General features: G+C 42.1%; 1 protein-coding gene across 1 annotated transcript in view; it reads right to left on the reverse strand.

Annotated features, from left to right (window-relative positions):
* Positions 1 to 4,090, reverse strand: part of kif19 (kinesin family member 19) — a 51,628-nt gene extending 47,538 nt beyond the window's left edge. Inside the window, 2 exon segments of the mRNA XM_061231517.1 lie at positions 57 to 137; positions 3,537 to 4,090. Coding sequence (XP_061087501.1) covers positions 57 to 137; positions 3,537 to 3,575 — 120 coding nt within the window. The 5' untranslated portion in view covers positions 3,576 to 4,090.
* Between the last annotated feature and the right edge of the window lie 8,410 nt (positions 4,091 to 12,500).

The raw sequence follows: 12,500 nt of genomic DNA on the forward strand, positions 1-12,500 counted from the left end.
GGTGTGCAGGTGAGACAGGGCCCAGGTGTGAGCAGCCAGGTGTGTAGGTGTCTTACCTGTTCATCCACTCGGTGAGCCACGATGTTCGCAGCCTCCTCACGCTCAGCCTCGCTCAGCGGACGGATCCGCAACGCCACCTAGAAACCACCAAACAGTTCCTCACTGGCCCATATACAATCAATTCAGATTGTCACTGTCTGAAATACAATCAATTTAGATTGTCACTGTCAAAAATACAATCAATTCAGATTGTAGCGGTCTGAAATATGATCAACACAATCAAAATCAAATCCAAGAAAGACTTCAAAAGTCGACTGATTCTAGGAAAAGGCAGGCGACTTGTTCTTAAGCTCAAGCTCTGATCTATTAGACAGGAACCTGGCACTTCAGCGTCACCTGACATCTTTTTGATGATTCCTGTCCATGTTGGAAGTCTTTCGTGCATTGTTTTTTGTCTCAATTTAGATCTTATCATTTCAGATCCCGCTCAAAGGTCCCTATCAACTCAATAAATTTATGTTTGGAAATGAGGGGCAATGAGTCACTATCATACAGAAGATATTAAAATGCTCACATTATCATTTTAAAACTCATATCCCTCAATATAACACTACCCTGTTAGTACAGCAGCGTTAGCTAAGTGTCAGTATAACACTACCCTGTTAGTACAGCAGCGTTAGCTAAGTGTCAATATAACACTACCCTGTTAGTACAGCAGCGTTAGCTAAGTGTCAATATAACACTACCCTGTTAGTACAGCGGTGGCCATATAGTATCTGTTACTGTATTTCATGGCAGCTGCTGATGTTAATTATTTACCTGGCTTGTCATTGTCATGTTCTGAACATGATCTGACATTTCAGCTACATTTGGGGATAAACTTGTGGATGACATCTGCCAACTGCCCCTGGGTCCCAGTATCCCAGTACAAACACTTTACTATGATCCAATCAAGGAACAAACCAGCAGAGTGTAAAACTAATTAACTCAGCCATATACACACACAAGCACGTATGCATACAGGCACACACATACACACTGCACGCACAGACATACATGCCACACACACACACACATATGCATACACATACACACTGCACGCACACACATGCCACACGCACGCACACATATGTACACAGGCACACACATACACACTGCTCACACACACACACACACACACACATACATACATGCCACATGCACACACACATATGCATACAGGCAAACACATACACACAGCACACACACACATACACACATACATGCCACACGGACACACATATGTACACAGGCACACACATACACACTGCTCACACACACATACATACATGCCACATGCACACACACATATGCATACAGGCAAACACATACACACAGCACACACACACATACATATGCAAACAGGCACACACACACTACACGCACACACAGACATGCATGCATGCCCACATTGAGTGTGTTAGTCTGGTGTTAGAATGTGTGTTAATGTGTGTGTTAGGGTGGTGTTTGTGTGTGTTAGTGTGGTGTTAGAATGTGTGTTAATGTGTGTGTTAGGGTGGTGTTAGAGTGTATATTAATGTAAATGGTCTGCATTTATATTGCGCCATTGTGGGACAGGAGATAAGAGCAGTTGCCTGGCAGTCGGAGAGCTGCCAGTTCGATCCCCCACCCTGGGTGTGTCGAAGTGTCCCTGAGCAAGACACCTAACCTTGCTTCTGATGAGCTGGCTGGTTGGGGCGGCCTGTAGCGTAGTGGTTAAGGTAAATGACTGGGACATGCAAGGTTGGTGGTTCTAATCCCGGTGTAGCCACAATAAGATCCGCACAGCCGTTGGGCCCTTGAGCAAGGCCCTTAACCCTGCATTGCTCCAGGGGAGGATTGTCTCCTGCTTAGTCTAATCAACTGTACGTCGCTCTGGATAAGAGCATCTGCCAAAATGCCAATAATGTAATGTAATGTGATGTAATGGGCCTTGCATGGCAGCCAGTCGCCGTTGGTGTGTGACTGTGGGTATGAATGGGTGAATGAGAAGCATCAATTGTACAGTGCTTTGGATAAAGGCGCTATATACAGTGATGTGAAAAAGTGTTTGGCCCCTTCCTGAATTTTTTTTTTTTTTTTTTCCATGTTTGTCACACTTAAATGTTTCAGATCAAACAAATTTTAATATTTGTCAAAGACAACACAAGTAAACATAAAATGCAGTTTTTAAATGAAGGTTTTTATTATTAAGGGAGAAAAAAAATCCAAACCTACGTGGCCCTGTATGAAAAAGTAATTGCCCCCTAAACCTAATAACTGGTTGGGCCACCCTTAGCAGCAACAACTGCAATCAAGCGTTTGCGATAACTTGCAATGAGTCTCTTACAGCGCTGTGGAGTACTTTTGGCCCACTCATCTTTGCAGAATTGTTGTAATTCAGCCACATTGGAGGGTTTTCGAGCATGAACCGCCTTTTTAAGGTCATGCCACAGCATCTCAATAGGATTCAGGTCAGGACTTTGACTAGGCCACTCCAAAGTCTTCATTTTGTTTTTCTTCAGCCATTCAGAGGTGGACTTGCTGGTGTGTTTTGGATTATTGTCCTGCTGCAGAACCCAAGTTCGTTTCAGCTTGTGGATAATGGCTCTCACTGTGGTTCGCTGGAGTCCCAAAGCTTTAGAAATGGCTTTATAACCTTTTCCAGACTGATAGATCTCAATTACTTTCTTTCTCATTTGTTCCTGAATTTCTTTAGATCTCGGCATGATGTCTAGCTTTTGAGGATCATTTGGTCTACTTCACTTTGTCAGGCAGGTCCTATTTAAGTGATTTCTTGATTGAGAACAGGTATAGCAGTAATCAGGCCTGGGTGTGGCTAGAGAAATTGAACTCAGGTTTGATAAACCACAGTTATGTTTTAACAGGGGGGCAATCACTTTTTCACACAGGGCCATGTAGGTTTGGATTTTTTTTCTCCCTTAATAATAAAAATTTTGTGTTTACTTGTGTCGTCTTTGACTAATATTAAAATTTGTTTGATGATCTGAAACATTTAAGTGTGACAAACATGCAAAAAAATAAGAAATCAGGAAGGGGGCAAACACTTTTTCACACCACTGTAAATGCAGACTATTTACCATTTAATGTGTGCGTTAGTGTGATATTAGCTGGCTGGTGTTCATGTGTGTGTTAATGAACTGCAGTATTGGGGATAACAGAAATAAGCTTTAACATAACTGAAGACAGGAGAATGGAAATCACATCACATTAAATAAATAGACCAAAAGACATACAAGCATGAAAATATGGCAGAGATATATAAATACTTTCATCTACACTAACAGTCCTGATTTTCTTTTTTCTTTTTTCTGTACTTCAACGCTTTATAGTACTTGACATTCAGTTCTGGGTAGCGTCAATACGTGGTCCTTTCTGCTGTCAACACCAACACCGTCACCGTTTCAGAATTCTCATCTACAGTCTGTTTAACGGTTGGTGTATAATTAGCAAATAGTCACACTCGAGAGATTAATATATAAATTAGCGCCACTTACGGTAAACTGGTGGTCTTTAGATTCCCCGGTGTCTTTCATGACTTCTGCGTTAAGAGCGCACTTGTCCAGGTTAAAAACAGAACCCCCGAGAACTACAGCCGACACACATTCCACATCGACCAGAAAACCTGGACTGGTCAAAATCTAAAACCTTCGAAATGTCGCGTGCAACACCGATGTTGTCCGTCCAGGACAGTAGGCTACTAACAACTTTCTCACTGTAGTAGCTCCGCTATCATTTAACACAACAACGGCAACAACGAAGAGAACACGTAGCACACTTTTAAATTTACATCTAAAGCGACCGCATCAATCGACATATTGACGCTTAGTCCGGTCATTAAATGCATTAATGATACGGTGTAATTTCCATGACGGTTCGCTAGCAACGCTATCTCCCCCCCGCCTGTGGCAGGAAAACACGGCGCAGGTCTGGGAGAGCAGGTGCGTCCCTGCAGGGCCACGGTGTGCCCGGGTTGTCTTAGAGACCCGTGCTGAACTGTACACAAAAGCATTCCTCCCGGGCTCGGATAGCGCTGAGCTCCAGGCTGACGCTTTCCCCCGATTTCAGGTGACGCGCAGTGCCCCCTCCTGGCGGCCAAGCGCTTCTTTTACCTTTTATGACATCTTTTATCAAAACCACTGGTTCCCAAACTCGTTACTGCCCCCCTGTACGCTAGTTTTCATTCGAACCACATCTCAATCGCAGAAGCTATTTTTTATATATTTTATTTACAATAACTTTGACACTCATTTCAGAACCTTGACACAAAACTGAAAACGGACAATCAAACAAAACTCTAAACACTTTATTCAATTGCTTGGATACGATATCCTAAACCAAAAATAATTTGTTTGCTGAACCAAATCATTTGTGTACAATGACATAACTTATTTTTTTTTAAATCACTTTGGCACTAATCTCATTGTTAGGTTTCGTGTTTTCGCCGTATTGTATTGTGTATTGTCTGCACACTGTAGCCGCCCAGTCAATTCGTTCACTTCACTCATTCGCACACCTGATTGTCAATCCCTCTTGTTACCTGTGTTATTTAAACCCCTTTGGTAGTGCAGTTCGCTGCCAGGTTGTTGTGTCAAAACCATACTCTCCAGCATTTATTTCCGATTGATCGCGGTTCCGACCTGTTTCGTCCCCGACTTCCGTGTTTAGATTTTCCCGTCCGTTTGATTTTGAATCGCAGTGTATCGACCTGTGACTACAACTACGTTCTGGATTATCCGTATTGTACCTGCTTGCTAGAGAGTTGACCCATTGTCTGGACCATTAACCACAAACTGCCTTATCTCCTCTGAATCTGATTTCTGGCTATTGACCCTCGCCTGTCTGACCTGCATCTTTTATAAAAAAAGACAAATCTACGCCTTGGTCTCGCATCTGGGTCACTTGTTCTACGGACCTGGTAGAACAATCTGGCCAAGAATGGACCCAGCGAGATTAACCCGGATCCAGGAGGCACGTAGACAGCACCTCGGAGTACACAACACCGAACTCCCTGAAACGTATTCCCTGGTTATGGGTATGCACTTTGTTGTACGTCGCTCTGGATAAGAGCTTCTACCAAATGCCATTGATGTAAAGTAATGTAATGAAAGCGAACGTGGCAAACGTACTCCACCAGGTGTACCGCCATTTTATGAACTCTTCAATGTGTGCTACGTCACGTCACCTGACTATTAGTCTTCCGATTTACTTGTTAACAAATCTTACACCGATTCATTGAACCAATAACGTTATTCCAAACGTAAAGCTCATAGGATTCAAACTGAATACTGAACGTTAACGGTGCATTAGTATTAGCACAGACCACGTTAGCTAGTGGCTATCTCTGTCGACGAGGAATGGATAGCACTTGTTAAAACACATTTATTGTGTTACACGAGCCTAATAAAAACCTTTAAAATAATGAGATGTTATCCTTTCGAAATCTAATCACCCCGTAGTGTATAATAAGAGACTATAGAATCCCTCCCCACCTTCAAGCGCAAGCTGAAGACACACCTCTTCAAACAGCACCTCTCCCCATCCCTCCCTACCTCCCTGTGAACCTTAATTGTTGTCTCTGTGACTTGTGTATCAGTATTTTAGTTGGCTAGGTAAGCAGTGTTTGGATAGTTAACTTTGGTGACTTTTGCTCTGTTTGTTTGTTTGTTCAAAAAAAAAAAAAAAAAAAAAAAATGGCCCTTGTCCTTATCTTTGTTGTACAGGTAGCAGTTGAAATTGTACTTACCTCTAGGGTCTTTCAGCGAACTTATCCCTGGTTATGGGTATGCACTTTGTTGTACGTCGCTCTGGATAAGAGCGTCTGCCAAATGCCAATAATGTAATGTAATGTAAAAGAGACACGACAGGCGATGAAGTTGTTTCAACGGTAGATTTTTTGAAAATCCACGCAGAAAAGAATATTAATCGCGAGCACGGAACTCTAGCGGTCTTGAATGTAATTTCCATGGAATAAGAGCTTATTACTAGTTTCAATTCAGTATAATACTGGAGAGTATTAAAAATGAAAAATATAGGGGGCGCTTAATTTTAGAGTGGATTTCAACCCTGCCAACCTGTGTCTGTGTTCACTTGCTTGTTTACTGTAGGCCTATCTGAAAAGCATGTGGCCAAAAGATGGAGTACAAGAGGAGATTATTATGTATGTGTATTATTATTATTATCATCATATACCTCACTTAAACTCGATAACATCATAGGTCAAGGCATTAAAATGAAAAGAAAACATTAAAATGACAGACCTCTTTTCCTGATGGTGGAGTGGTGAATTGGATGGGTTGGCTACTACAGATTCTACCGCTTTTTTGCTCCCTTTTGTGGACCGTCTCCAGAACATTTGAACATTGGAGATCTCTTATCTGAAACCAAAGGCTTGTCCACTCCATTGGATGGAGAAGTTATGAGGAAGCGCTGAATTAGGCTAGCTCAATGGCAGAATAAGCGAACAAAAAGCCAATCTGCAGAATCTAGTGTCGGTACTGCTGACCCCTCTGCAGTGCAGAATCTAGTGTTGGTACTACTGACCCCTCAGCAGTGCAGAATCTAGTGTTGGTACTACTGACCCCTCAGCAGTGCAGAATCTAGTGTTGGTAGACCAGACCTTTGTTTCAGCAGGAAAATCACAGACCACAGTCTCTCTAACTAGCCGTTAATATCCTCCACTTCATCATTAAGACTCTGATCCTTTTTTAACCTCGCTTCAGTCAGGACCACTGTAGTCAAAGTAAGAATCTTTATAACAATCTGAGAAGGCAACACAGTCATGTTCGGCAGTGTGGCTCTGTTCTGGAAGACCTCCTGGCATGGACGGAGAAGACCAGGAGCAGGCACCCCCAGCGGGTGCACACAGAACAGATCCGGCAGCACAGGACACCGTTATTTGTATGGGATCGGTTGTATGGGATCGGTTGACAGCATATCTTTGGATGTCGGAGGAACGGAGAGAACATGCAAACTTCACACTGAAAGGCTCAGTTCAGACTCGAACCCGGGACATTCATGCTGTGAGCTGACAGTGCTATCTACTGAACCACTGTGCTGCCCATATACGATAGTCTCATGAACACGAGGGCAGAGCAGGGGCGGAGGGGGTTTAGACTAGCAGTCTGTAGTGAGCATACATGGTTTAGACTAGCAGTCTGTAGTGAGCATACATGGCTTAGACTAGCAGTCTGTAGTGAGCATACATGGCTTAGACTAGCAGTCTGTAGTGAGCATACATGGCTTAGACTAGCAGTCTGTAGTGAGTATATGTCGGAGGGTCAGGAGTCGCACTAGCCTCCCCTGCTACCCTCCCACCACAGGTACCTCGCACAGCTTGGTCATGGCAGTCAGTGTTTCTTCTTTTGTCCGACACAACACCCGTTGCTTCACCCGTGCAGGAGGGGTTAGTAGATCACCGCACAACAAAAAGCACCATGGGCGCCTTGGAATCACGGAAGACGAGCATGAGACGAGACGGCTTGAAGAAGGCGTGTCACTCTCCTTTGGGCCACTGAGGGACAGGGTGTGGGCGGTGTATCTAATACTAGCTCTAATTGAATCAGACGGGGTACAATTGGCAACCAAAAAGGATTTTTTTTTTTTGAAAACTAGAAAAAAAAAGAGGACATTCATCACTTTGTCAAAATAGAGACAGAATATTTTGTTGCATGGAAACTGTTGAATATGTCCACATAATTATATGGGGGCGAAATGGCTCAGGCAGTAAGAGCAGTCGTCTGGCAGTCGGAAGGTTGCCGGTTTGATCCCCCGCCCGGACTGTGTCGAAGTGTCCCTGAGCAAGACACCTGACCCCCAAATGCTCCTGACGAGCTGGTCGGTGCCTTGCATGGCAGCCAATGTGCGTATGAATGGGTGAATGAGAAGCATCAATTGTACAGCACTTTGGATAAAGGTGCTATATAAATGCCAACCATGTGTAGTTGTGAGATGCCATTTTAAATTCTGCTTTCATCATTTATAATGTTTCCAGTTGCATCTTTGGTGATTTTGCAATAGTTTCCTGTCTTGTCCAAACAGGTGGACAAAAAAGCACAGATGGACATAGAGCGTTTTGGAGCAAAAGGCAAACAAATGTGATATAAATAATTACTTGAATAAAGTCACGTTTCTGAAAATATAACATTTTATTAAGTGATGAACCTTTTCTTTGCAATTAAAGTGAAATTCGAGAACGTAGAAGCCTAGTAAAAATAGCTAATTTAAAATGGAATTTGGTTTTTGCATCTGAAGTCTTAAAAAAAAATTCACTTGTCTATGCCAGCTAAAGCTGATCTTTGGACTTTGGTTGTTATTTTTTAATCTTTTATATGAATTGAGATTGAAATGAGTTTACACTGTGAATGTGCACATGACTAGACCTTTATGCCATGTGAACTCTTATGTCCTTCACTGTTTCCGTAACAACGGAGAATGTAATTTCTCGCTTGTTGTTTTTGCCTGGTATGTGCATTTAATATTGTTCAGTTATCTTTCTAACTTTTTGTTGTATATTATAAAAGGGGTTAGGTGAGGCATGTGTCTTTCTGTCAGGTTCTGTGTTTTCTAAGTCCTTAGAATTTCCTTTCATTGTTACCCTCTGTGCCACTATAGTCTGTCTCAGTTTATTCATTCCCTGTCATTCATTTCACCCTCTCCCACTTCCTGACTGTTTCCCACACCTGATTGTTATTCCCCTCTCATTACCTGTGTATCAAAACCCCTCTGTTTGTTTAGATTGTTGCAATTGTTATACATTAGATAGATTATTGCATTTATACAGCGCTTTTCTAGACACCCAAAGTGCTTTACAGTATGGAGTAGGAAACTCACCTCAACCAGCACCAATGTGCAGCACCCACCTGGGCACGGCTGCCATTTCTGCACCAGAACGCTCAGCACACACCAGCTGAAGTGGAGAGGGAGAGAACAATGTTTTTGCCAATTGAATCAGGGGATGATTTGGTGGCAGGTTAAAAGAGCCAGGGTTGGGAATTTACACCTCTCACTGCAATAATGAGCCATGTACGCTATGTGTATGCTATATGTAATGATCGCACTTGGGTTTAATTATTTTACTATTCTTAGTGTTCAAGTTGCCAAGACTGTGGTGTTACTACTTGTTCAGTTTATCTGATGAACTGATTCAAGTTTTTAAACGATGTGATCACTCTAGGACTCGGAACCATACTTCCCTCTATGCATGTATACAGGCTGGCTGAGCTCTATCTACAAAACTCTGCCTGTGTACATATCTCTCCAGAAGCATTGTAGCTTGCATTCTCAAGATGCTTTGCAGTTGACTGTTCCCCGTGTTCGCACTGAGCTGGGAAAAGCTTTAAGTATGCTGTCCCCTCTGCTTGGAACACCTTGCAGAAAGATTAAAAACTGACAGAATTGATTCCGTACAGTGAATTTGATTCTGCCCCAAAGAATGTAATCTAGACCGTTTGAACTGACTTTATAACTGACTTTATAACTGCATGATCTGAGGTAAATGTTCTGGTATTTGTGTTATAACTGGATAATGGCATATATGCCAAAGATGAGCTAATACAGGCAGACAGCAGACAGACTGCAGGTGAGCAGAAGAAAGGCTCTTGTGTGATAAGACGGGGGAAACCCTCCCACTGATCGGTTCTGTGGCCAATTCTGCGCTCCCTTGTGCGGCTGCTTCAAACAGTCAGCACTGGCCAGGTCTGAGTTCAACACCAGACTCTAGTTTCCTCTCTCTTATTATACTGTAGTGCTTTTACAATGGGCAATGATAGCACTCTGTCTCCCTCCTGTGGTTGGAGAGTGTAATGGCAGCGTGTGTGATGAATGGAGAGCTCTGGAAGAACCCATAGTGGTTCCTCTACAGCCAAACAACACTGAATTCTGGAGGATTTTGTAGGAAGCACAAGCTCAATACATTACTTGGCCAAAATTAAACTGAAAGTAGTCTTCCATAACCATATATATAACAAAGAACAATGTTTTTCCCCATCCCTACAGATGTGGTCAAATGTGTTGGTACCCCTCTGCAAAAAACTAAGAATGCACAATTTTCTCTGAAATAACTTGAAACTGACAATAGTAATGTGTGTTCCATATTTAATAGAAATTATACATTGCTTTAGATTTGTTTCATTAATTCATTCATTCATTATCCTAACCCACTTATCCTGAACAGGGTCGCAGGGGGCTGGAGCCTATCCCAGCATACATTGGGCGAAAGGCAGGAATACACCCTGGACAGGGATAGTGCAGTGGGTAGCACTGCCGCCTCACAGCAAGGAGGTCCTGGGTTCAAATCCCCGTTGGCCGGGGCCTCTCTGCGGAGTTTGCATGTTCTCCCAGTGTTTGCATGGGTTTCCTCTGGGTACTCCGGTTTCCTCCCACAGTCCAAAGACATGCATGGTGTGTGTACCCTGTGATGAACTGGCGACTTGTCCAGGGTGTATTCCTACTTTTCGCCCAATGTATGCTGGGATAGGCTCCAGCCCCCCTGCGACCCTGTTCAGGATAAGCGGGTTAGGATAATGGATGGATGGATGAACATATGTGAGCTGATGTGACTTGCCAAAAAGCTCAAGTTGAGACTCATCTGTCCAAAGGACATTCTCCCAGAAGGAGTGTGGCTTGGCAATATGCATTTTAGCAAATTCCAGTCCCGGATCCCACTTTTAACCATGTACAGTGTTGTGCACACAATAATACAAAACAGCACAGTGACTACTTTTTTCCATTTAAATAGTCTGAATGACTGATTGGAAACGTGTGATACTAATTAAATAAACAAATTACTTTGAAATATCACTATAATCCTATTATTTATTATCTTTTCTGAGGGGTAAAAACAAATGTGTCCAGGTCATTTTAGAATATCTCATTCTTCAGCAATCACTCTACTATTAACAAACTCACACGTCGACCGCCATTTTATGAACTTGTTCCAATTCACTTGTTAGCACAAATCTTACACCGATTCATTGCACAAATAATGTTATTCCAAACGTAAACCTCATAGGATTCAAACTTAATACTGAAAATACATCACTAAATTTAGAACAACGTTTGTTAATTTAATTTGTCCCTACATGCGACGAACGAACGATGCATATTAGCACAGATCACAGTTAGCTATGGTTAGCTAGTGGCTAGCTCTGTCGACGAGGAATGGATAGCACTTGTTAAAAGACATTTATTGTGTTACACGAACCTAATCAAAACCTTTAAAATAATTAGATGTTGTTATCCTTTCGAAATCTAATCAACCTGTAGTGTATAATAAGAGACAAGACAGGTGATGAAGCTGTTTAGCGTTTCAACGGCAGATTCATTTGAAAATCCACGAAGGAAACGCAGAATGTATTGGTCACGAGCAGGAAGCTCCCCCCAGAGCGGTCTGGAAGGTAATTTCTATGGAATAAAAGGTTATTAATAGTTTAGATTCAGTATAATACTGGAGAGTGTTGAAATGAAAAAAAAAATATATATATTTAGTATGGGGTGCTTAATTTTAGAGTGGATTTCAACCCTTTACACACTGCCAACCCGTGTCTGTGTTCACTTCTGCCCAGTACCTTGCTTGTTTACCTGTACTTGCCATTATTATATACTTCAGATACTTCAGTTAAGCTCGATAACATCATAGGTCAAGGCACTAAAATGAAAAGAAAACATAAAAATGCGGACCTCTTTTCCTGATGGTGGAGTGGTGAATTGGATGGATTGGTGACGACAGATTCTTCTGCTTTTTTGCACCCTTTCATGGACCAAAGTCTCCAGAACATTTCACCATTGGATGTCTAATAACATTTTATTTGAATCCAAAGGCTTGTCCACTCCTGAGGGCCCATTTTGGCAGTTTTGTTGGGGTAATTTCAGCCCAATTTCTGGCAGTTTCGGTTAGGCTGTGCAGATTCCCAGCTTTTATCAGGGTATTTTTGTGCATATTGGTTTCACCATGTAGTAATTACAGTACTTTTTATACACAGCCCCACATTTCAATGTTTGAGACAAATTAACATAGTGTCAAAAAACATAGTCATGTTTTGTATTTGGTTGCATTTTGTGTGCATGCCATGACTTCCTAAAGTCTGTGACCTATCAACATCACCAGAGTCTGGATGTGTTATTTTCAGGTTATCATAGTGATACAAAAGTGATACAAAAATCTCTTTTCATTTTAATAGATCTTGATGGGAACTGGGGGACGGGATTAAATTCAGCTGTAAATTTACGGCTCATATAAAAAGTTGTAATTACTACATGGTGATACCATTGCAGACAGTGGAAATAAAACATCAAAAACTCACTCACACACTCATACTGAGTTAGCTAGATAACTGCACCGAGTAAAACCCACAAAGCAGGATTACTGTAGATAAACTGGATAACTGCACTGAGTAAAACTCAAAAGGCAGGATTACTGTGTTAGCTAGATAACTGCACTGAGTAAAACCCACAAAGCAGGA

The sequence above is a fragment of the Conger conger genome, chromosome 2, assembly GCF_963514075.1.
Source record: "Conger conger chromosome 2, fConCon1.1, whole genome shotgun sequence".
Taxonomy (NCBI): domain Eukaryota; kingdom Metazoa; phylum Chordata; class Actinopteri; order Anguilliformes; family Congridae; genus Conger; species Conger conger.